General features: G+C 48.8%; 1 protein-coding gene across 1 annotated transcript in view; it reads right to left on the bottom strand.

Annotated features, from left to right (window-relative positions):
* Positions 1 to 13,030: 13,030 nt before the first annotated feature.
* The window catches only part of PHF23 (PHD finger protein 23), a 34,492-nt gene continuing 20,821 nt past the window's right edge, over positions 13,031 to 26,701 (bottom strand). The window contains exon 5 of the mRNA XM_069645856.1: positions 13,031 to 15,320. Coding sequence (XP_069501957.1) covers positions 15,112 to 15,320 — 209 coding nt within the window. The 3' untranslated portion in view covers positions 13,031 to 15,111. The remainder of the gene's footprint in view (positions 15,321 to 26,701) is intronic.

Raw genomic sequence — 26,701 nt, 5'->3', positions numbered from 1 at the left:
ATGGTCTAATTCCTTCTTTCTCACATTTTTATGCAAAGTAAAATTTGAATAATGTTGCAGGATTTACAACAATGCCTGCATGTTCGATTTTCGGTTGCTCTTCAAAGACCCATGACAAATCTGAAGGCACTACAATGCATGTATTCCCCCAAGACTATAGATCGAATTAGAGAATGGGTCAGATTATTGCAGATATGCACCGGCAGAGCTTGAAAGTAGAGTAAAAAAAAGTCTTGGAGGACAAGAGGGGTGATCGATACCGCATCTGCACTTTACCCCAAATATGTACGCCACATCCTTGTACACAAAAGAAGAATCAACTGAGAATGACTCAAATTGCTACCAAACGCTATTCCGACTTTATTCCTTCACATGCCGCCACAGGTGAGTCACGCTGCCCGATTTAGCTTTAGGCCTTGCAGTAGTGTGAAAGTAACCAACTGGATTGATATTTTAGGTGTAAATGTCACTAATAACTATGCTATAGTGCCCTTTGAAATAAGCATAATGTTTTCGTAATCTGTCTACTTTAATTGACAATTTTTAAGATTAGCATCTCTAAATCAAATAATATTTTCCCTTTACAACTCCATGACTATGCACTGAATATGAAGGAGCAAGATTCAGCATCCATGTCTTGCCTGGAGTCAACAACCACTTTGAGTGCGTATCAGGTAGTCTTACTTAGCTATTCAGTTCCAGAATTGTTTTATGCATGGAATGTGAGATAATCTGATCATATTTACATACTGTGTCATTCATTTACACAATGTTTCATTCGTGGTTTGCTATTGATATGTACCTTTGTCGTCCCAATTTACAATATTTTCATCCATAGTAATGCAAGTACTGTGTTTCAGGGAGATGTTGGAGCATCCTCTACAATTACAACATCCCTTGTAGTTGATCCAGAGGCATGCGTACTGACAGTTCCATCGAATGAGATAATCTGATCATATTTACATACCGCGCCATTCGTTTATACAAGGTTTCATTTGTGGTTTGCTATTGATATGTACCTTTGTCGTCGTCCCAATGTGTGTTCAGTTTCCAATATTTTCATCCATACTACTGCAAATACTGCGTTTCAGGGAGTTGCTGGAGCTTCCTCTACAATTACATCATCCTTTGTAGTCAATCCGGTGCCAGACGTATTCGTACTGACAGTACCATCTACTGAAAGAAAGTCAGTCTAATTTTATTTGTAATACAAATTACTTTTTTTTAAATGGATACTCTTTTCTACGGATGTAGACAAGATCTGTATATTGAACGGGAGACATGTGGATCCGAGTCGGTGCACCAGCTTGCTGTTGGTGATAGAGTAAAGAAGGTTTCAACGAAAAGAAAGAAAAATAAGGCTATTTATAAACAGTTTCTGTTTTTAGCAATTTTGCGCTGAGGCCTTCATTATATGTTTTTAATGTAAATTGTACGATAATGTATGTTGGATTTACATTGAACATCCTTTCCTATCTGTCTTGTAGTTGCCCGATGGAGTACAGACTATGTAGACACAGACAGCGACACATGAGAGATGCTGCTTGCCAAACTGTTTTCACCATGGAGGAAATATTGAGGCGCGGCGTGTTTAGACTAGAGATGCCTTTGTCCAATGGCAAGAAAATGAATTTAATGTGACCGGCGAATCCAGCAAAGTGTTTTTGGACCATTGCTACAATGCAACTGCACCACCATAAGATGAAACTGAATGTATTGAAGATACTTTTGAATTAGTCGCAGAGCACTTGACACAATCGACACCCACCAAACAAATGCCACCCAAAAAGCAGTCGACATTGATGTTTTCTCCTATTCACGGTCAAGTAACAGATGTTGAAATGACAGACTGAAGCATCAACACAATTGACGGACGAACTAGACAAATATCTCACTATAGTAGGTCCAGTTTGGCGGATAGGGACACAACGGTTCAGTCCGAAACAACATTAATGCAGGATGACAGTCTAAGGAGGCCAAAATAGTATTCAACAGCAGCTTGATGGAGATTAAAAAGATGCTGAAATGTGTGCATTCAGTGAGAGGGGAAGTATGTGGGAAGCCATTGGTGAATGTGACTCGTCTAACACAAGGCAGTAACCTCAAAATACATGCCACCTGTGAAACGTTACATAAAACATTTCCATGGTCCGCTCAACCAGTGCTGGTGAAACTGCCAGCTGGCAATCTGTGTGCAGCAGCTTTACTTTTCAATGGCTCTAGTTTCAGGAAGTTATCCAGTTTCTGGGACTCCATTTCATTTCTAAAACGCAGTACTACCAATATCAACGTGATTATCTATTCCCTGCCATTAGTGAAGCTTGGAAAATTGAATAATTGTCTATTCTAAGTACATTCTCGGACCAACAGTTCAGGCTAGCCGGCGATGGACAGTGTGACAGCCCCGGATTTTCTGCTAAGTACTGCACATACCACTTTCAGGACATGGAAAGTAAAAAAATGTTGAGTTCGGTGGTCGTGCACAGGTGTCTGAATGTAAATCCTCAGTGGCCATGGAGAAACTTGGTTTCATAAAACCACTGAAAGATCTACAAATCGAGGGGAATGCAAATCGACCTCATAGCCACGGACAGACACGTTTCAATAGCCAAGACAATGAGAGCAGTTTTCAAATATTAATCAACTTGATGTATGGCATATTGCCAAATCTCGGCTGGAGGGGGGGGGGGGGGGGAGGAGGAAGGGGGAGGCGGGATTTGGAAAGTATTTCACAGTGGTCCCAGTCTTTCAGCAACCATCTTCGGTGGAGCTCCAAAACATGTGATGGGTCTCCGGAAATTCTACTGGAAAAATGGCGATTGCTAATGCACCACTGTTCCAACGTTCACCACTGGACAGAAAACCAACATTTCCAACAATGTGAACATGGCCCTGTGCTGTGTCCCCAGAGCAGGCACGGAAGAAGAAGTGGTTGATTCCATCTTCACCTCCACACAAGAGAAGATTGTGTTTGATAAAACTTCATTAAGAGATCTGAAGGGATTCACAGAATTCTGTCAAATAGGAGATTTGGAGGTGTTGCATAATATGTGCCCAAGTACAGGCCAAAGAGATTGCATTTTGGCATCGGCGGGATGAAATATAGGACATTACTAGCGGTATTAGCGCATAACGAGAATGTAGGACGTGAACAATCTAGGACTACAGGAAACTTAGGGATGCTTCGCTACAATATGGCCTTTAAGAAAAGAAACAAAAAATGGGTGGTCAAACCATTATATGAGGAAATGGAATTCTATTTTGTTAAATATCTTAATATTAATGACATAGAGATGCATACTCATGGAATTGCACGCAAATCTGTTCAGAGCACACATACATTGGCACAAAACATTGCCACCATGCCATGTCCACCCAAAGCAGCTCTTGTTGAACAGTTCAAATCCCGATAGAAATGATTACCATCTGTTTTTATTTTTGCCAAAAATGTTTTTAAAGTGTTCCAATAAAGTATGTAATTTCTCTTTTGAAATCTATCCTCTGTCCTTTTCTTTTAAAAATAGTAAAATTTTTACGGTTGCCATAAAATGTAACACTGTGCTTTCACATTTCACAGTTTCGTCGAGCTACTGTGGGACCTTAATTTATCGTGGTAGGGACCGATGAATAACAGTGTGTAACAATCTTTGGGTTTCGGCAGTTGCCACACCATCCGGTTCCCCAAACAGCTGAATAACTGCTCGTCACACAAAAGGAATGTGACCTAGGCTACATAAGATACTAGGTATTCAAGAAGTACGGACTGAAAACATGCCATGGGGTAGGAGGCCGTGAGATAAGGTGGGGCTATTACTAGACACACTGACTCCGTTTTTGTGTTTCCTCAACTACAATTTTGGAGTAGGGCGCATTCTGTCTTTGTCAAGTTTCCCCCACTCCCTCAGCAGCGCCACGAACAGAAAGCAGTGACAGCCCCCACATTTTTCTCCATTTCTCATGAATGCATTGACACGAGATGTTGCAAACTAAGAATGTATGTTCATTGTGAGTGAAGGTCACCAGCTTTGAATTTATGCTTTGGAGCCGACGTGGGGAGGCCCACGCGACGCACAGACAGTATAAGGTTCTATTGTTTTTTTGACTTTGAGAGACAGGGACCATTCCGAAAGGGATTGAATTGAAGGAGGGGTGATAACGTAAGATATGATAAGGTTGTCCATAGCAAAACTGGACTTAGTTACATGTAAGTTCAGTGTATGAGAAATCGTTGACACAAACAGAGTCTGTGTTACGATCTGCATTATGCCAACAGAATGGAAATGCCGAATATAATGTAAGTTTCACTTTAGACGATTTTATATCAGAACTAGTCCAAATATCAATAGCTGATCCTTATTGCTGGGGGACAGTGTACTCGTTCTTTCTGTGTGGCATATTACAATGAAGCGCTAGTACCACCTTTATGTGCTGGTCTTTCTACCGGGCAAGTGGGCAGTCCAGCATCGACACGCATGTAGACCACCACTCATTATTGCCTCAGTTTATGCATTACATTTAGAACTGAACATACTCCATTGCACTATCCTCAGAAGCAAATAGCGGAGTACTTTCCACGTTGTGTTCTCTCGGTTCACATCTGTGCTAATAAGTAAAATTAGCAATTGTAATAAAGATCAGCTACCGAGACATTTCTATTTTTATGTTTTGTAAACAGGTACATCCTGCCATTCTGCAATTGTCAAGTATTGCAGACCCCAACCGTTGGTTTCTTCAACCGCCAGCTGCAGCTACATGTCAATCACTGGATTTATTCAACTCTTTTTTGGGGACGATCGCCAAGGGCCAATACGCCCTACGCTGTACCAGCGATTAGGAGCAACATAACCTTTACGGTGGTCTGGAGGGGGGGGGTGGCTTGGCAGCCATGGGCTAGGATGCGACTCATGCTGTCTCCTGTCGATCCGGACATGATCCTGGATTTTGCACATGCTAAACTTGCAGCATGAGCCACTGGAGGAGGATTTTCTGCGGTGGGAATAGGTGCTGCGCAGAAAAAACGTCTTTTGGAGCAAAACGAGCCTCTAATGTGGCAAATATGGAAAAAACAGCAGTGACGGAGGCGGAACGCGAGGACACCGAAAGGAAAATGGCGGCCCACCTGGAGTGAGAACAAAGAGAAAGGAAGTTCGGCGCGGGGGACGGACTGTCGGAAGACTGCGAGGAGGAGCCAGTGAGGTGCTGTACGTGGACTGAGGACCGAGAAGCCAGGAGAGCAGCGGACCTCGTAGGATTGGAGGAATCGTGTGGCTGGGACTGGCCACTGTTGCACGTACCGAGGGCCCCGCAGTGAACGGTGCGGAACGTCAGGAGGCATCCGGCTCGGCGCAGCGTTGCACACGGAGGGAGAAAACAACTTAAAAAAGGTGGATGTTAAGATATAGCTGAAGTGGGCCCGCGTTGGGCGCACAGACCGGTGAAGGCAGCCCCAGACGAACTAGGGAGGCCGGGCTGAGAGGCGCAGGCAGCGGAGAAGTGCGCGCTACATAGATTGCATTGTAGCAGTGCCGCATGAGAAAGACGCTTGGAATCATCAGTTGCAACTGTTGCACAAGGCCTGGTGCGCGGTTGAGACCCGCTCAACGAATTATTGAAGATTCACCTCTGTGTAGTGTTACAAGTACGAGAGCTTTTGGATACGACATGCTCTTTTCGAGGCTCCTGCAGAGCTGGACGCAACCGAGGAATGTCCGCATTCAGAGACAGTCCAACGCCACTCTTCCTGAGTAATGAGCCTGTGAAGCTCTGAGGCAGGATTGGACATGCACATGCACCTTGTAAGCAGCGCGGCTCCACAGATCATAACCGCGAAGGTCTGTGCCTGTGCTAGATTAAGTGCGGCTGAATGGAGGTGGTGGCCACCTGGGTACAAAAGAAGCAAATCCATTGAGGCTCAATCCGAGTCCTGCGGGACGCTTGGTGGTCATTGCAGGACTCGTGACATACGCAGAAACTGTGGCCCCCTCTGCGAGGATTCAACAAGGTCCTGTGGGATGAAATGAGCGAAAGGAGACTGTCATTATAGACTGCTGTGCACATTCAGCGTCAGGGGAGGAGGGGGGTGGGGGGAAGAAGAGATAGCTCGTGTTTCAGGGTTTTGTGGGGGACACGAGCAATGTGGTGATCCTCCTGTGTGATCCAGAAGTCAGACAAAAGGAGAGAGAGGCTGGTGCCGGAATCAAGGCAAACATAGTTGCCACTGCATGAAGAGGTACATAGACTTTGTTAACGATATCAGTGGTGGAAGGGCACTCAGGGTGAGCAGTGGATGCTCGAGAGTGGATTTGTTGGGTACTGCCCCCTGGTCTGGAGGCGCAAGGGGAGAGACTGGATGAGCTGGTGTAGAGCTGGGGCCACCAACCCTGGGCAAGGCCCAAGATATTGACACTGAGTGTCTCCCCCACAGGTGAAACGCAGGAGGAAGGTGGCACCACAGCACACGGCTGCAGAGCCATGTCCAGCAAACCTTCAAGACTGAAAGCAAAGCAACCCACGCTGGACGAATTTGCCAGGACACTGCTGCGCCCGGAAAGTGGCAGGAGTACGGATAAGCCCCCCGCAGGCAGCATGGCTGCCTCGGGCACGAATGAGGAGGTCCTAGCCGCGATTGCAGACTTGAAAGCGGACTTGAAGGCGGCTTGGGAGGCTAAGCTCGAAATAGTGGTATTGGAACTGAAAACTGCATTGGACCTTAAGGTCGGGGAAGTACAGGAAGAAGTGAACCTACTCCGACAGGACGCAAGGGTTCTGGCGGAGCGCACAGAGAACCTTGAGAAGGAGGCGAGCTCGAACACAGCGGACTGTACCTCACACAACTCGGAATTGGGTGGAACAATTAAGCGGGGGGAGGCGAGCATAACGGCCTACCCAGACTATACCCTGATGGTGCAGCGGAGCCGGATGAACTGCGGGGCGGTCAAAAGAAGACTGAGGGAAGCAGGTTATAAATACATGCTACTTTACCCGGCAAAACTGAACGTTTTTCACAGGAACAAGACTTTGTTTTTTGACACTCCAGAAGATGCCATGGGATGGCTTGACATGCAGGGTCCCCCCCCCCCCCCCCCCCCCCCCCCCCAGGAACCCGGTATCCAGACGGTAGAAGGAGACGGAAAAGATAAGTAATGAGCACCGAGAACACTGGGAGAGGGAGCGATTTAAGACCATGGGACTTGTATAGTCATTGATATGCCCCGTTAGTGGCTGAGACCGGATTTGGTTAGATGATGTGGTGTGCGCACTGAAACGGCTGCTTCCTAAGGAGCACAGCGGAGCGAGTCTAATACCCCCGTTTAGTAGTAATTGTTAAGTGGCCATTAGGGCGACTTCACTCTACTGAGCTCTGAGTCTAATAGTCGGGGCTAGATGTGGGGGTGCCTGAGATCCAGGGATGGAGCTGGGCAACAGTTGGGAAAGGAGTTGTTGGGGAAGGGGGAGGGGGGAGGGAGGGAGTTTGATATGTATATAGTTTTGGGGAGTTTGAGTTCTAGTTTAAACATGAGCCTACATAGCAGGAGGGTATGGTTGAATCCGTGTTGCGCAAGAGGGTGGGATTTGCTGGAGGTAGAAATGGAGTACGGGATTGAGCTAAGGGGGACCTTAAAATAATTATGTGGAATGTCAGGGGACTAAACAGCTATCTGAAAAGGAACAAGGTCATGTTGTATTTAAGGAGGCAGAGGATGGATGTTGCGCTGTTACAGGAAACACATCTGACGCATGAGAAGATGGAGGTGATTGTTAAGAAATGGAAAGGGGTGGTGGGTGCGACATACTCTGCGTATGCTAGGGGAGTGCTAATCTGGGTGGCGCCGCATGTTCCGTTCCAACCATTGCAGGAGCTGACGGATAAACATGGAAGGATGGTCATGTTGAGAGGGTTGGTGGAGAATAAAGAGATTAGCATTATAAACACATACGCCTCCAATCGGGATACAGCGGCCTACTTCAGGACTCTGAGTGCCAACCTCGGCATATGTATAGGTGGTGCAGTGATCTGGGGTGGTGAATTTAACTGTGAACTTAATCCTAACATAGATAGATGGGATGGCAGGGTTGATAGGCCCTCCCCGGCAGCTAAAGTTTTGCAGACGCTGTTAGACAACTTTCACCTGGTGGACGTGTGGAGAACCAGATACCCCCAGGTCAGGCAGTACTCATTTTTCTGCCCTTCATCAGCTACACACGAGGCTGGATTATATCTTCGCCACGGCGGATGTGATGGTGGAGGTTGCCCAGGTAGAATATAAGGCGAGGGTCCTCTCTGATCACTCGCCATTTGTTCTGGGGGTGGCAGTACCGCCCCCCCCCCCCCCCGAGGGCAAAGATCCCGACGTGGCGCCTCCGCGCTGAGGCGCTTAAGGACCCAGTCTTTAGAGAAGACATGAGGGAGGAGATAGCCAATTACTTTGAGGAGAACACAGGCAGCATTGATTCGGCAGGTACATTATGGGAAGCCTTCAAGGTAGTGATGCGGGGGGGGGGGGGGTACAATAGCAAAATCAAAGGGCCTGCAGGGTGGGGTTCTAACTGATCTACGACGGACAGAAGAGGCACTAGAGGGAATATTGAAGGGTGGATGCGAAGACACGGACCGAGTACTGGGGCTGCAACAGAAATGCGCAAAACACGGGGAAAGGCTCAGTAACCTTAATTACAAGAAGTACATTGAGAGGCAGCATGCGGGTGGGGATAAGACAGGACGGTTGCTAGCGTGGTTATATAAGAGTGAGGCGCCAAGGCCCCCGATTAGAGCAATACTGAGGGAAGATGGTAGCGTGGTGGACACCCAAGAGGGTGTCAACGAGGAGTTTGCAGAATATCATAAAGCATTGTATGCGGATGAGATGGGGAGTAGCCGAGAGGAAATATCGGAAACATTAGCAGATCTAGGACTACCCATGATAAGTGAGGAGGAAAGGGAGGAGCTAGAGGAAGTGGTGAGGCAATTACCTACCTGTAAGACCCCAGGGGCGGACGGGTTCCCGAGTGAATTCTATAAGACATACAAAGCAGAGGTGCTCCCCCCGATGTTGGATATGCTCAACGAAGCGTTTGAGGTGGGACGGTTGCCGGAAACACTCGGAGGCGGTCATAATACCGCTCTCTAAGCCTAATAAACCTGCACACAGCTGTGGCTCCTATAGACCTCTCTCAATGTTAAACCAGGACAGCAAGATAATGATGGCGGTCCTGGCAAACAGATTACAGAGAGTGATCAGTAAGCGGATACACCCAGACCAGACAGGCTATGTCCCGAATAGGAATATAACCCATAACCACAGGAGACTCCGACGGGTGATTGAATGGGGCAGTACTGCTGAGGGCGAAATGGCGATCGTGTCCTTGGACGTGGTCAAAGCTTTTGACTCGGTTAAATGGCCGTGGTTGTTGGCGGCCTTGGAGAAGTATGGCATGGGGGCCGGTTATATGAGGTGGGTGACGATGCTATATAGTGAGCCACTGGCCAGAGTCAAAACGGGTGCAGTAATATCTGAGAGGTGGCAATTGAGTTGAGGCACTAGGCAAGGGTGCCCCTGGACCCCGATGCACTACATATTAGCCCTGGAGCCCCTAGTGATATACCTCAGACAGCAATACGACACGATAGGTATTTAAGTGGGAGGAGAACGACATCGGATTTCCTTATATGTAGATTACTTGTTGCTATACTTAAGATACCCAGAAGAAAACCTCCAGTATATACTGGAGGTTATGGCTAGGTACGCAGAACTGTCTGGCATAGCGGTAAACCCCCAAAAATCCAGCATGTTTCCGCTAGGCGACTATAAGGGAACCCCTGAGACGAGGTTACCAGTGTTGCAGATACCATGGGAGGTTAGCTCTTTCCGGTATCTGGGGATAGATGTGTATCATACGGTGGAGGAGCACAAGCATAATACCGAGGAGGCACTCAGGAAAATCGAGACGTGTATGCAGTTCTGGGTTAAGCTGCCCTTAGCTATGATGGGACGGGGTGCAATGCTGAAAATGGTGGTCCTGCCGAGGCTTTTACATTACTTTAGCAATGTCCCATACATGATACCATTAAGCTTAGCAAAGAACTTCTTGGGTATGTGCAGGGATTTTTTTTTGTGGCATGGCACCCGGAACAGAGTGGCGCTGTGGTAGTTGCAGAACTTTTACGAAAAAGGGGGAATAAGGCTGCCCAATTTCGAGGTGTATTATGTGGCGAGTCAGCTGCAGTATGTGGCTCAGTGGCTTTCGGACAAGGTGACGCCTGAATTTAGGTTATTTGGACATGATTGTACCCCCTTTCACTTGAGGGAAATGATCTGGTTGCCCAGGGCCGAAATGAGATTGCGCCCCAAGATGATGATGCTTGGGTGGCAGATATGGCGCAGGGCGTGCCGGATGATGGAGAACCCGTTTCCCTGCTCCCCGCAGGTGCCGCTGGTGGTGTTGGCAGGGAAAGATGTGCAATTGAGAGCTATACTCAGGACCCATTGGGAATCTGTGGGGCTGGTGACGTTAGGAGATGTCTGGCAGATGGGGGCCATTTTGGATTTTGAGGATCTGGGGGAGGAGACAGGATTGCATGCGGGCCAATACATTACATACCATAGAATTGTTCGGCGAATCCGGGCGACGTGGCCTTAAACTGTGTTAGGAGAAGAACCCGATGCCAACATAAAAATAATATATGATATCTCAGATGGGGGGCATGAGATATCCAGGCTATATGAGATGGTGATGTCTAAAGTTGGGAAGGATCTGACGCAGCTGAGGCTAGACTGGGAGGCAGAGGTGGGAACCCCGATAGGGGATGGGATGTGGGAACGGGCGCTCGGACACCATAAGAAAGTGGCAAGGAATGCTAGACTTAAAACAAATACAACTATTTATACTGCATAGAGCATATATGACGCCCTTGAGGATATCCAAGTTTGAAAACGCTGGACGACAAGCATGTCCCAAATGTGACGAGGAGAAGGTGGATATGACACATATGTTCAGGTCATGCCCAGTGATTGAGCGATTCTGGGGAGAAGTGGCACAAAAGTTAGCTGAGAAAGGGGTCACGCTTCTTATAGACACAGCTTAGGCTTGTTTGTTGGGCGGGTACCCCAGATCATCGAAACTTAAGCATATTAATAAATTGAAAGACTTTGCATATGTGCTTGCTAAACGGAGGATCGCAATGGGTTGGAAGACTTGCCACAAGCCACGGGTGGAGGTATGGTGGAAGGAGTTACAGAAATGGGCAGAGGTAGAAACGATAGTATGGCAAGAGTCGAGTACTGTAGGGGGGGGGGGAGAAGAGATAGGGACCCTGATGGCATGGAAATCACTCATAACTGAATTGTTTGGAGCAATACATGATCTGACTGAATCTACAGGAGGCGAGACCCCGCCGCATGCAGCGGACACGGAGGACAATAAACAGACAGGCTCATGATGGAGGGTGGGAGCAGTGGCCGAGATTAAGCATTAATGTGTTTGGTTGTATGTTGGTTTTGTTTGATTAAAATTCATTTAAAAAATAAATTAAAAAAAAAAAACCTTTACGGTGGTCTAGTGCCAAGTTGATGCACCAGACTTGCAATACACCTTGCGAACAAAGTGCTTCTTTTGCCCAAAATGAACACCCTGTGTACCATTTGCAGATCGAGAGCAAAGAAAAAAAGTTCAGTTTTGATTGAATATGTCAATCGCCGAATGTTCTCGAAGCATTTAATGTGAAATAAATGTACTTTACCAATTGTACAGGCTTGCTGTTTCCTTTTAAAGTACAGTTTCATATTCCGAATTCTGATGCGCTGTGTTGTGAGACGTGTGTTTTCCGGGTTCTGCGTCAAGTCACGTAGGTGACGACTGGGTGCGTTTAGCTACGCTGCCCAGTAACGTCACGGAGAGAGGCGGAGAATATCAATGATTTGGTGATGTCAGGCTCTGGGGCGGGGGATATGATTTAGTGCGTCAACTGATAATCTTATCACAAGATGGCCACGCCCTGCTGCCTGATTTCGCTTGTGTTCAAAAGACACAAAACTCTGGTAAGGTGCATAGGAATGTACGAACGATCAACTTATGGTTAAAAACATGTGGCCGAACCATAGGGACAATAATATTTCTGACCGAACCATTCCTTTAAGGCAGAGATCGTTGGAGGCACACCATTCCTGAATTGCGGATACAGTCAGGAAGGAGCGAGAGACAAGGGGAGCCTGAAGGAGAGCCGAGTATCATCCACATAACGCTGAAAGTTAGGAGTATGTAGAGATGAGGTGGGCAAGGGGTGCAATGTTGAAGAGCCAGGGTGAGAGGTTTGAGCACTGTGGAACACCACATGTCTAAAATATACCAAACAGCTGTGTTCTACCAAGTCAGTGCAGGCTCCTCTGTCAAGTAAGGAGCCAGGGAGTAGTTTAGTCCCCAGGAGGAATAGAGGCTGTGCTGTGAAGCAGGAGAGCATCTTCAGTGCTTTTCCTTTAGCCCATTTCAGACAATCTCAGAAGTAGTCTCCAGTTTTTTAGATGGGGCAGACTAAATAGGGCCAGCCCCCACAGACTGGACAGTGTTATGAGGACAATAAGGACCATGACATACTTGCAACCTTGGGGTGCATTGACTGGTAGGAGCCACATTCTTCAGTGTCATTGTCCAGCACACCAGTGCATCAGACCTCCTAGTCTTTGCAGCTCAGTTTTGATTTGTCTCAACCCAAGAGTCAACCTGTGAATGAATGACCTCAAAAGCTTCAATTCTTCCCCCTTGGTGCTGCCACGTTTTTCAATAAAGGAGGTGGCCTACTTCATATTGAACACCCAAAGGAGTAGCAGACGTTGTCAAATACAGGCAAAATTGCATTTCTGAAACATTTTATTGGGCCCAGAAATTCCCCAACAGTTGCTGCCTCCTAAACTCCTTTCCAAAACATTGTTCCATCACTAGATTCACACACTTCATGAGCATACAGCATCAGTACTCCGCCCACTCACTTGCATGAGTTCCATACACTGCTCCCACCCAAAAACATGAGACACTGCAGTGTGTGTAGAAACTCGAGGATCAGGCCTCGGTTTATTATTTACAATCAAATCTTTCAATGTACATCAGTTGCACGGTCATAAAATTAAAATACAGAGGGAGAAGGACAAAACAACCTCCCCCAAATGTCTTTTTTTTTTTTTAAACAAGGGTAAACAAGAGTGAGCCGGTGATCCGTCCCAAACCGGTTGCAAACCCAAGAAAGAGCAGTCAAGTGCATACACCACAAGGTGTTACTGACAATGTAACCATCCCTCACCCTTCCATGAACAGATTAGCAGCTGGAGAGGGACAGGCCCCTTCCCCAAGCACCTGCAATTTAAAGGTTTTGCCAATCCAGCCCACACTGTTCTCTCCATGGCCAGGGTGGAATGGGAGTTAAGTGCATACAAACAAAATTGAAGGGCCACGCCGCCCGCCACCCCCCCCCCCCTCTACACTCCTGCCGTCACTCACCTTGCCCCCAAACCCTTGGGTGCGCAATAGTTATCCACACAGTCTTCCATGCTTCTCTACATAACTGTAAGCTCCTGTATAGCAGCGTGGACAAAAAAAATAGCTTGCAGACCATCTTACCTACTTTGCCCAATCTGCTCCAGAACAGTGGTTGGCTTATTTGGGGACAATGCCATCACATTCCATAATCCAAGGCAAGTAAACACCCAAGCATCGGATGGCTCATTCTTTCTCTTCGCCACAAACATGCAACTTGTTCATACGATTCCCAGTTTGAAAACGAGGACGTGAGCAGAAACAATCCTTAAATGGATTTGCAATGGGGAAAATCAACGTATACCAGTGGGTGAATCTTTCGTTTCATTACACAGAAGGGGATCTGGATCACTGTTGGTTTCTGGATGAGCACCTGCCTTTTCCACATGGCACAAGTACGAGCCTGTGACAATGACTCCCATGTTTCACAATCCCTCAAAACACATTGACCGTCAAAGATGCAACAAACAGCTCTGGCGTCCCTGCTTGAGTAGCATTATGTTAGATGTCTAGGTTAGAGTGCGTATTCAGTACACGGTTTGCCTACACCCTAAGATTGAATCAATGACAGAACCAGTAGAGACTTAACAACTGGAAAGGCCCTTGGTATAATCCAACCAGTACCAAATGCATAAACCTTGCAAACCTACCCAGCAGGATCCACAGTGATAAAAGTAGGAACTGCTGTCAAAGTAGTACATATTGACCCAAAAGGACCAAAGATCCCTGCTGCAGCACAACTGGAATAACGTGTAGTACCATCACACCAATAATGATCGCCACAAAGTGGCACTGCAAGCAACACTAAAGTCCTCATAGATCAATAGCAGAGTCCAAGCAGATTAACAACAATGTGCTGGCTGCCAATCAGTGGTCTAAATTATTAACCGCAGCGTGCACAAGATAAGGGAACAACTGCTTAACACATACAGTGCTTCAACCAGTATCAGACACAACATGGGCCCAACAACTACGAACTGCTTTAAGATTGGCAGTCGCCATACCAGAATCCACTTACGGCATCTCGAGGAGGGACCTTCCTGAATGTGTCCAATGCAAACTGATCTATAAATTGACCTGATGTGGATACAAGACAGCATGGAAACTTTAGCCATCACCCAACCATCCCACCCCACCGTGACCAAACCTGGATTGGCTACCAGAGTCAACCACAGGTCTGCAGCAAGAAGTGATTAACATTCCACCCGCAGTGACCATTACAAATTAACCGGAGCCACGACCGTTTTGAGTGCAAATTTTCCTGACGCTGCAGGAACGAACATGTGTCTGTTAATCTGTCTCTGTACATCAATGGGAACGTCTGGTAGGCCCCCTCGAGTCTGTGACCACTGTACTGGACTATGGCAGGATCACAACTATTAAGAAACTTTTAGAACCAAGCTTCACATTGTGCCATTGACCCCTGCAGGCCAGATCCTTCTCTGAGCAGAGGGGAGGGAGCCCACTTTTTGCCCCATATTGTCATATGCTCATTACAGAATTCTAGATGTCACAGCCTTCTGTATAGTGGGCAGATGATGGGCCTTATTTGCACCAGGACAAGGGCAGCTTTGGAGACCATTTAAGCAGCTACAGCTCCCCTTTGGTCCCAGACTTGCGAGGCTCTCCTGGGCGACCATCTTTGCATTTCTGGCAGAAGAAAATGTCTGGGACATTTGTTTTCTTGATCTTGGCGCAGGAGAGATGGATCCACGTACCGCAGTGGTTACACTCTATCATAGGCCGGCCAGCAAAAGGCTTCTGACAGTAGCACGTGATCAGGTCCCACGAATCATCACCTGGAAGAAAATTCAATAAAGATTAGTGATGACCATGGCTTCCTCCTCCACCACCACCCCATTCTTTTCATTCCATGACCATTGAGCACTTCAACAAACTACCAAAAATGAATACTGCCTACATGTGGGCAACTGTCTCTACATACAATACAAAATAATTCAATAAGTAACTAGTGCATTTTTACGGTGCTTTAAGCCAAAGTGCTTAACATAAGAAAAAACAAAATGATAAAACTTCAGCAACATCACAATCAGGCCACAAGATGGTGTTTGTGACGAGTTTTGGAAAAAGATCAGAGAGATGAGGGAGAAAATACCAGTTATTTGGGGCTAGTAAGGAAAATGAGCAAGATTACACACTGGTGTGGGTTGGGCGTGTGCACCGGGAACAAGAGGAATTGAGAATATACACAAGTCACTTTATCTAATGAATTTATCTAAAAATTGTAGTCTTATAGCCTGCATTTTTTCAGTAACTAGGGTAACCACCAGTCCCACAGCAGACAAGCAGTGTTATGGATTTACGCCTGATCAAACAAAGAAAGGGAGGGAGGCGTCTGTAAGAGATTATCTGCCCCATGCTTTGCAAAGCTCCATAGATGTTATGCCAGCAGAGCCGTGCCACAGGAAGAAGCCCAATGGGGGTCTGTTCTAAAATAAAAAAAAGTCAACAATGCCTCTTACTTTGCATAAATTACTTATTACAAACCAATGTGGATTACAGTAATGGCGATAAAAGGTTTCAACTAGCCTAATCCCAATGACAATCCGCAAGGGCAATACCACCAGCAATGCACAATCCTTCACCTTCCACTACTCACTGGGCAAAAGGGTTAACCCAAAGAGATTAAGCTCTAGCACACAGTAAACCTCCACAAGCTTAATGCAGACAGCGCACTTCACAAAATTCCCTTGTAAGAGAACATTTTCTATCCAAGCTTTGCTCAAACCAGACATTCCCACATCGAAGGAAGACTTACCTCAACTACTAGAAAAGACTAACATACACATTTCAAAAGTATCTGGGAGCTAGTTACTAATGCTTGCAGCCTCGGCTGTTGTCGTTAGCTTGACACAGCTACATTTTAGCTCGCCAGGTCAACTGGTGCCCAACATAGGCACATGTTTGGGAAGTATATCTAAATATTTTACACGAGTCATAATGCGCTACTCAAAGCATGATGGTTCATGTTCATGTATAAAGAGAAAAAGATGGAGTTTGCATCCCATAGGCAAGCTCATTTTGCAGCTTCTCGTTCCCGAGACACTTCTCAACTTACTGGGCAATTCCAGATACCCGGGAGCTTTTTGCTCCTGGACAAATCTTCATTTCATCCCCAAACCAAAACGAGCGCTCAGAGATCCACCCTATAAAGCAAGGTATGGAACAAGTTACTTACCTGTAACTGTTGTTCTCCAGCATGGGTCTGGCATGGATTCACATGCTCATGAATATTCCCCGTCGTCAGGCTGGGAATCCTCGGTAAGGAAAAATCAGTATCAGTTTGATTTCTGATCTGTCTTTCGTAGTAGTAACCAATCACTGATCTCTGCGTCATACTGACCACAGCCAATGACTGCCCTCTCCCTAAGCCCCGCCTCTGGCAGCCATCTTCAGATTTTGTAGCACGTGAAGTGGCAGTATGACCAAGTGAAGAGCCGCAGAGGGGTAGGCGGGAGGGTTCGCATGTGAATCCATGCCAGACCCATGCTGGAGAACAACAGTTACAGGTAAGTAACTTGTTCCTTCTCCAGCATGGGGCCTGGCATGGATTCACATGCTCATGAATAAAAGAATACATAGCAGTACACACATGCGCAACCACAGGAGGTGGCAAAGGCTCAACATTAAGCATTATATCCAAAACTCAACGTTAAGCACTTCTTACCTCCTCACCAGGCTCATCTTAGGCGAACAGGTTGTGCAGCACTGCTTGGCCGACCCTGGACTCCTCCCTGGAATCCCGATCGACGCAGTAGAATTTCTCGAATGTGTTTCGACTTCCACGTAGCAGCCCTGCAGATGTCCAACAAGGGCACACCAGATAGGAACGCCGTGGTAGCTGCGATCGCTCTGGTGGAATGGGCTCTCGGACGGCCAGGCAGCGGTCGGTTTGCCAACCGATGACAGTACATGATACAGCCGGAGAGCCATCTGGAAATGGAAGCCTTCGAGAGAGCCTTCCCCTGATTGACAGGTTCAAAGTTCAAAGAGTTGTGACATCTTCCGAAAACACTTTGTGCGGTCCACGTAGAACTTCAGCGCTCTAGCCACATCCAGCGAGTGCAAAGTCCTTTCAGCCGGCGACGAAGGCGACGGGAAGAAAACAGGCAACACCAAGGGTTTGTTGAGGTGGAAGTCCGACGGCACCTTGGGCATGAAGGAGGGGTGCGTCCTGAGCACTACCCTCGTGTCATGAAAAGTCAAGTACGGGGGCTTGCAGGAAAGGGCCTAGATCTGTCCCACCCGTCGTGCGGAGGTGATGGCCACAAGAAACGCTGTTTTCCGCGACAAGAACTTCAACGGAGCCGAGTGCAGAGGCTCGAACGGAGGTCCCATGAGCTTGGTCAGCACCACGTTGAGCTCCCACGCCGGGGTCGGAGCCTTCACCGGCGGGAACGATCTGAACAGTCCCTTCATGAATTCTTTCACCAGACGATGAGACCACAAAGACGTCCGCCCCGTGGTTCTGGTGTATCGGGAGATCGCAGCAAGATGAATCTTGATGGATGCGTGCGCCAGTCCAGCGTCAGTAGGTACGGCAGTACCTGGGGAGCCGTAATTCGTAGAGGGTTAATCTTCTGTGCCTGGCACCAGACAGAGAACCTCTTCCATTTGTGTCCGTAGCATTTAAGAGTTGAGGACGCACTGGCCTTTGCAAGAACCTCTCTGCAGTCGGCCGGTATGTCGTAGCCTCCAAACTCTAACGCTGCAGGAGCCAGACCTGCAAGTTCAGCGACTTCGGGTCGTGATGGAGGATGGCGCCTCCTTCCCTGGAGAGAAGATCTGCGTCCACTGGCAGCTTGATTGACGGGGACGCTGACAAGTCCAGAAGGTCCGGGAACCATATCTGCCTCGGCCACGCAGGTGCGACGAGGATCATCCTGCAACGTGACCTCTTGAGCTGGTTGATGAGCCTGATCAGCAGCGGCAATGGAGGGAACGCGTATAGAAACAGGCCCTCCCAGGGGGAACAAGAAAGCATCGCCCATGCTCCTCGGCTGGGGAAACCTGCTGGAGAACCTCCGGCACTTGGAGTTCGTCGCCGTCGCGAACAGGTCGATCTGGGGTGTGCCCCAACGTCGGAAGAGGCGGTCCACTAGATCCTGCCGTAGATCCCCACTCGTGGCACAAGCGCAGCTCTCTGCTGAGCGAGTCGGCGATGGTGTTTTTTATTCCTGCCAGGTGAAACGGCACCAGAAACATCCCTTGGGCGACGGCCCAATGCCACAGATCCTGCGCCTCCTTGGACAGGGCTGGGGATCTGGTACCGCCCTGCTTCCTGATGTAGAACATGGTGGTGGTGTTGTCGGTGAAGATCCTCACCACCTTGCCCTTGAGGGACGGAAGAAAGGACCTGAGGGCCCAAAACACTGCACGGAGCTCCAGGACGTTGATATGGAGGGACTTCGTCGGAAGCCAAAGGCCTCTTGCGTGCAGATTTTCGGTGTGCGCTCCCCACCCTTCTAGGGAGGCATCCGTGGTCACTGTCTCCTGGTGGCCGGGGGTCTGGAAGTCCATGCCCGCCGTCAGATGCGCGCTGGTGCCCCACCACCGGATCACTCGTCGGAAACTCTCGTCGAGTGTGATCCTCTCCTCGAAGCTGCCCGTCATCTGAATCCAGCGTGCGCCCAGGAACTCCTGCAATGGGCGCATCCGGAGCCTGCACAGGCGGATGAGATAAATGCAAGAAGACATCATTCCGAGGAGGGACTTGATGGACCTCACCCTGGCTGCGTCCGCAGCCAGCATCCGTTGCACCTTGCCCAAGATGGCCCTCGTCCTTTCCTCCGACGGAGAGGCCAGAAGCGACACTGTCGAGCTTCGCTCCCAGAAACCGCGCGTCTTGCGCGGGCACCAGGTGGGACTTGGCGTAGTTTATGGAGAATCCCAGGTCCGTGAGTAGTTGGACGGTCCTTGCCGTGTGCTCCACGGCAAGCTCCTTAGTCTTCGCCCGGATGAGCCAGTCGTCCAGGTAGGGGTAGACGTGGATCCCCCCTCTAGGCGCAGCCGCGCCGCCACAGGTGCGAGGCACTTGGTGAACACCCTGGGTGCCGACCTCAATCCGAAGGGGAGGGCTCTGAACTGGTAGTGATGCCCTTGGACCACGAATCTGAGAAACTTTCGGTGTCCCTTTAGGATGGGGATATGGAAGTAGGCATCCTCCAAATCCAACGACGACAGGAAATCGCCCTCCTCCAGTTGACCCAGGACGTGTTGGAGGGTGACCATCCTGAACTTCTGTGCCTTGATGAATTTGTTCAGTCGTCGTAGGTCCAGGATGGGACGCCATCCTCCCGTCTTCTTCCCCACGAGGAAGTATCTTGAGTAAACGCCGGAGCCCCGAAGCCTCTTTGGGACGAGCTCGATGGCGCCCTTCCTGAGCAACGCCCTTACCTCCAAGAGAAGTTGAGGGACGTGATGTTCCTTCCTGGCCACAGGGAGGGAGGGGGCTTGGGGGGTTGACGCGCGGGCACCTCTTTAGAAACTCGAGCGCGTGACCCTGAGCCAGGGCGTCCAGCACCCAACGGTCGGTGGAGATGGACTCCCACACGCTGACGAAGCTCGCCAGCCGGCCTCCCACCGGGGTGCTTTGGTGGGGGCCCGACCCCACGGCCGGTTCAGGCCTGCTTCGACAAGGCTTTGCCGCCCGACTTGCCTTGTCCCCTGTAGGCTTCCTGTGACGACGAACGGGCCACTTGACGATAGGTGGAAAATCTGCTGCTGGAACCTTTGGAGGCACCCTGTTTGCCTCCACCGCCCCGAAAGGGCGGCCGTCGTTGCTGGAGAACACCAAGAGCCCGGGCTGTCTCCGTGTCCGCCTTGATGGGCTGTAGGGAATCGTCCACTGTTTTCCCAAACAGGTTGCTCCCGTCGAAGGGCATGTCCAAGACTCTGGTCTGCACGTCCTGACGGAAGTCAGTAGCCTTGAGCCATCCACGCCGCCTAAGGCACACGCCGTTGCCCAACTGGCGAAATCCAGTGTCCACGATGTCCGTCACTATCGTAATGGTGTGGTCCGACGCCACTTCTCCTTCCTGCAAGATCTCTAGGGCCTCCGCCCTCTTGTCGTCTGGTAGGAAGTCCAGCAGGGGGACAAGTTTGTACCACAACTCCCTGTCGTAGCGGGCTACGATAGCCAAGGCGTTGGCAGCCTTAATCGTCGTCGCTGCCGAAGAGATGACTCTGCGTCCCATCGTGTCCAATTTCTTTCCCTCGCCGTCCGGCGGGGAGGTTGATGTAGAGGCCGCCCCTCTCCCCCCCCCGCTTTCTTCCTGGCCGCCGCGGAGACGACCGAGTCCGGGGTCGTCTGTGCCCGAAGGCACAAGGGGGCCGCGTCCGGGACCCGGTACTTCTTCTCGTACCGATCCCTTCTAGCCGGCGTTGTGGATGGGTTCTTGAGGAGGGCGAGACCCTCATCCCAGATATCGTCCAGTAGAGGTACAGCGAGGACCGTCTTCCTCTTGGTATCGCGCCGTTGATGAAGGAAACCTTCCTTCTTCTCTTCCGGGCAGAGCTGGAAAAGCTTGGATGACCTGGCGATCATGGTGTGAAACGATCCAATCTCGTCGGGCGGGGAAGCCCGGGTGGGAGGTGACGACGGGAGATCCTCGTCGTAAACCTCGTCGTCAGTACCCGTCGCGGCCGTGTCAGTCCCCGTATCATCCCCACGTGTCGTGGACGGGGAGGAGGGCTGAACAGGGCGCGAAGGTTGAAAAGGAGGTGGAGGATGAATCCTTCTTCTCTTAAGAGGAGGGCTCCCAGAAGGGCCTGGCTCCGGGTCCCCCGTCGGGAGCGGTTCCTCCGTTGGTGGTAACGGCAGTCTCGTCCTTATCTCCGAGCATAAGGACTGTATAGCCAACAAAATGGCCGCCGAGTTATCTTGCGGCACTGGTTGAGGGGGTTCCGACGGGCAATCAGGAGCCCCGTCGGCACCCTCCATGTTCTCGTCATCTCCCACGTCGGGGTCCCTCCTGACAGGATGGTCTTCTTCCACGCCAGCGCCGTGGCCTAAGACTTCGATCAGCTCCTCCTCAGAGGTTGAGGCTGAATCCACAACGACCTCCTGCCCCCCCCCCCTTTTTCTTCTCCATCGGAGGTTTCACGGGGGTCCTGTCGATGGGCATGAAAGAGGACTCCCTCCGCGGTGGCAGGGAGATTCTGGGCCACGAGGTCGCCACCACTGGTGTAGCCTCCACAGGCTGAGCCAGGGCCGCCGCGACTGTCTCGATAGAGGCCTTGGCCGGATGGATCAAGGCTTTCACCACCCTAGGTGCGCTCACCGCCTTCTCCTTGGGGGGGGGGGGGAGGGTCACCACCTCGCTCCCCCTCCGATGGGGCCTTCAAGCACGACCGGGGTCTCTCCAGGAGCTTCGCCGGGTGCTTGGCCTTCCTCTTACCCGAGCCAGAGCGTTGGCTCGTAGTTGATGGCGCCGGGGAGGATGCGCCCTGCCTGGCGCCCGTAGAGCCTGACCGTTCGGCGCTCCCGGTGCCAGCGGACTCGCGGTACTTGGCCTTCTGTTGGACCCCCGTCGCCGGGGCGCCCTCAAAAGGTCTTAGAAGACCGCTCGGGCTTCTTCTCTCCTGACAGGCTCTTTCCTTCCAGCTAGTTGGCGAGACGCCGATGGCGGTCCTTCATGGTCCGCTCCGACATATTGCCGCAAAACGCACAGTCCTTCTCCACGTGCGTCTTGTCTTCATGCAGGCAGTAAAGGCAAAGGGAGTGTTCGTCCTCCTTGAAGACATTCTGAAGCTGGCATCCAGGGCAGACCCTGAACAGCTTTCCGGGCATCGAGCTTCCCTTCTCCTGGGCCATGTCCGAGATGGGCCTGAGAAACTTCTGGAGTCCTCCAAAAGCGTGGCTCGACGAAATCCTCACCCTTGAGGGGCGTAGAAGAATCCGACACGGGTCCCCGTTGATCGGATAAAGAAATGGTGGAGCTTGAGGCTCTTTTAACCGAAAGAGAACATTTTCCTAAGAAAAAGTGTGAAAAAAAGCACTAACGCTCGAGAGCAATAGCACGAGGATCCCAACACTTGAACGTGTGGTAAAAATCTGAAGATGGCTGCCAGGGGGGGGCTTAGGGAGAGGGCAGACATTGGCTGTGGTCAGTATGATGCAGAGATCAGTGATTGGTTACTACTACGAAAGACAGATCAGAAACGAAACGGATACTGATTTTTCCTTACCGAGGATTCCCAGCCTGACGACGGGGAATATTCATGAGCATGCAAATCCATGCCAGACCCCATGCTGGAGAAAGTATAGTACACCAAGCCAGCCAGCGAGAAGGGAGCCCTCTTTTAGAAGGGAGACTTACGCAATCACTCCAAAACAATGAGGGACCATTAATTCTCAACGTGAGCTCAGAGTCCTACCAAGAAGCACTTTGTACTACGCAGCATATTGGTTCGACTTCTACTCATGTCATCCACACGTTAAAATTGAACGTCATGCAGCGGGCACTCGTGACATCCCCTCACTCATTACCACTGGTGAGGAAAGACCCTGCAGTTTATTACCCTATTGCTTTGACAGCACTGGCTTGGGGTAAAATATGGAACATGCTAGACAACCCCCACCCTTTCAACAAAGGCTTACCTCCATGGAACTCCTTCCCTAAAATAGTGTGGCTGTACAACAATTGGCAATGGATGGCTATACAACCATGAGGGATGTCTACAATATGGAGTCCTTTCATCACGTTATAAGATCTAGCGGGTCCCACGCTGACTCCCATCGCGCTGGCTGCACTATGCAAGACTCTGTTGTGAAACCTGATAGTATGGAGAAGCCTGGTTTGTTATCATTACCCATCGTTCCAGAATCATTACACATTTAGGGATACAGTTATCAATCATACATTCTGATTAGTACTGACATGAAATAGTAACATTATACTATCCACATTATTCTGCCACTTTGTATGATAGAATGAGGCCTGCTATATTTGAAGTGCCATTTAGAGACACGTGTTATATTTGTAGATCCCTTTGCATCACTGTGCATCAGGGGACGTCGCCCAAAACTGCTTAGCTGTGTCCATTCATGTCGAGAGGGGTCCTGCATCGAGTTCTGCTGCATTCTTCCACTGGGAGACCTCGCACCAGCATTAGACATCGACCGGAGAGCTGCTCAAACCTGCAACCACAGGGAATCAAGGGCTGAGGCGGACAGCGGGAAAAGAGACCGTGGACCTTCATCGTGAAGAATCTGAGTGCGGAGGACTGCAGGGGGAGGGGAGACTAGCAATACTTACCTGAACCCCTTTAAAAGGGAACTTTCAGATTACTTTGGCTTTGCCATGGCTTGTTCTTACAAGCACTCGGAAAGTTGTGAACATGTTTGTTAGCTAGTTTAACTCGTCCCCTTACACTTGGAACTGTTCACTGGACCCCAGAGACTACCTTCATAAAAAAACCTGTATGGAACTTGGGCACAAGGCCCCATACATCTTGATGGACTTCTAAAGTCAGAATTGAATCTCTGAACTAGTACTGCCAATACTAATCTGTACCTTCCTTTTTAAGGGTTCGATATGTATTTTGCCCTACTCCAGTAACTGTGTACATGCATATAATGTTTTTTTGTATACATGCATCTAATGTTATAACTTGTAGTCATTTTTCACTGTATTTTGGCCATAAGAAAAGTATTTTTATACCATTGGTCTAAGTGTGTTCCTTGAGGACCCCTTACAAGCTCACCACCTCTTGAGACATAGCCTAGACCACTCGTCTTGCTACCTTGAACTGGTTTGGCTACAGCTCCCAGAGTTTTCCCGGTCACAATATAGGTTGGCCTTCTACACATCTGTCCACTAGGTCAGAGTATAGAAAATCAGTCCTAACACACATCAACTGCTCACATATCTAAGCATCGAGTCAGAGTGCTCTTCACTTCAAATATTTTCGGTCCATTATGGGACTATAAAAATAAAGTATAGCAGAGAAAGGCTGATTGGAGGTACATGTAGAGTGAGCAAGCATGTGTTTTGTATGCTGGTGCCACAACTTTACTCTAGCTTATGTTGCGGTAGAGTCCAGAACAGTGAGCCATGTCTCAAGAACTACATAGGAGGCATTGTAGTATCTTGTATTCCTTCCCTTCCCAATGTGTGTACCATGTTGCTGCTGTGAGGTTATGTGCGAGTGATGGAATGTATGCATATCATGGAAGGTTCCTTCCAATAGGTTTCAGGAGCTACAGTCTGAGATAGCTACCTGGGTGGCGGGGACCGGCGAGTCTTCTCCTCCTCCTTCTTCTCCTTTCCCTGTACTTTTAACTTGTCTACGCAAAACCTACATGAGCCTGCAGACTTTGTATTACTACACTGGCGACGAGTGGTCCTTGAGGGGGCCTGGAGAATGATCTACCATGCAGTTAAGGAGCTGTGGAAAGAAACAGCCAGATGAGAAGACCTCAGCCCCGGAAAGGAGGACCCACCACCCAGGGATAGCAACAAGAAAAGGTCAAGTGCTTCAAGCTGGGCATGGAGCTAGACAAAAAAGTACCGGGGGTAACGTAAAGACACGGGCACAAAGCCATTAATCAAAGTTACGTGGGAGAATCCTGCACTTTAATCTAGGTATAGCGCTATGATAGGAGGAACCTGGGACAACATTAAGAAAAAGTAAAGCGCTTCAAGCTGTGCAAAGCGGGATGAACAGCGCCATAAGCAAAATACAGTGCCATTAATTAAAGCAAGCGGAGCATTGGGAGACCCCAAACATAGCGTCATCATCGAGTAAAGCACTATGGACATAAGTACATGCTTGGAGTACTTTGGCTAGTTATTGGCACAGTGGAGAGCACTGCAGTACATCAAGATCATTTGCATATGTTTTGCAACATTAGTCCAGAGTAATCTACATTAAACTGGCTGCAGTGGTAACAGTAAAACTTGCTCTCGTAGCTTTACAACGTTGAAGGCGGAAGATGTGTGAACAGAGCGCTACACTTAGCATTGCGTTACACATGGAAGAGCCAATGTGCTTGGAGGAAAGGTTAAAGGACAAACGTTTTTGAAAAGTATTTGAATGCGCGCGCGAAAACAGCAGTGTTCAAGGTCTCCTGAATTACGGAGCGAAAAGTTGAGATGGACTGCCTGTCATGGGCAGCTGACTGGAGGAGGAGATCTCATTGTAATGATATATGGGCACTTTCTGGGCTTTTAAAATATGAATCGTCTTTTCAGATGAGATTTAATTTCTTACTAATTTTATAGCATGGAGCAGTCTCTTTGCCAATATGGTTATTGAAAGTAAAATATGGCGAACACGTATACAAACAATGCTGAAATGACATTTCAGAAGATGTATACTGAATATTTTGGGTTGATGGTGTGCATGTGTTCACACATTATTCCTGAACATGGGGGTTAAGGGGGTCCAGCGTTGATCTGGAAATGTCATTAAAATCAATGGTTGTGCATTTCGGTGGCGAAAATCAACTTGTTAATTGTGTTTTAAGAAGTAATGCCTTCCAAAAAAAAAAAAAAAAAGTTATCCAATTGCTCAATTTTTCGCCTGTGAAAGATTAAGGCTACAAAAGTCATCAATAAAGTATATGCTCATACACCTGTCTATCAGTTGTGGATCAGATAAGATCAGCTTCGAACAGCCATAGGAATGCTGGAGGTGAAGAGAAATTCCTGGAGAGACACGCGTTCTTATCAATTTGCAGATCCTTATGCAAAGGACACAATTTAGGGCAACCGATGCACCTATGACTCAAGTATTGGGAGAAGGAGAAGCAGGGTTCAGATGGATACGGGGCATTGGGTAAGTCACATCACCGGTTAAGGCCACAAACGGGTGAGTACAAGGAAATTCAGAGTTTAAAAAGCTTAATGCATGGTTGCAGACCAACCCTGTGACAGCAGGGATGAAGTGACCTATACGACTTGACATTCAATTAGATGAGCAGATAAAACATTCTTAACAGACAAACCAGCCAGGGTCCTTCAAAAGAAGGGCTTAACCTGTTATACTGCAGATTTCTGGGTCACTTGAAATACACTAAAGTAGTCCATACGCGCTTTGCTGGCGGCAATCGTGCGGGGGGGGATTGGGTGTGGGGGGGTTATAGCAATAATATTTAATCATCTGGACATTATGAAAAAAGACCCGATCCTAAAACTAAGATTCACATTACAGC

This window comes from Ambystoma mexicanum, chromosome 1p, assembly GCF_040938575.1.
Source record: "Ambystoma mexicanum isolate Mex_15411 chromosome 1p, UKY_AmexF1_1, whole genome shotgun sequence".
Taxonomy (NCBI): Eukaryota; Metazoa; Chordata; class Amphibia; order Caudata; family Ambystomatidae; genus Ambystoma; species Ambystoma mexicanum.
The sequence above is the reverse complement of the archived record's forward strand: the minus strand, read 5'-3'. Positions and strand labels throughout refer to the sequence as shown.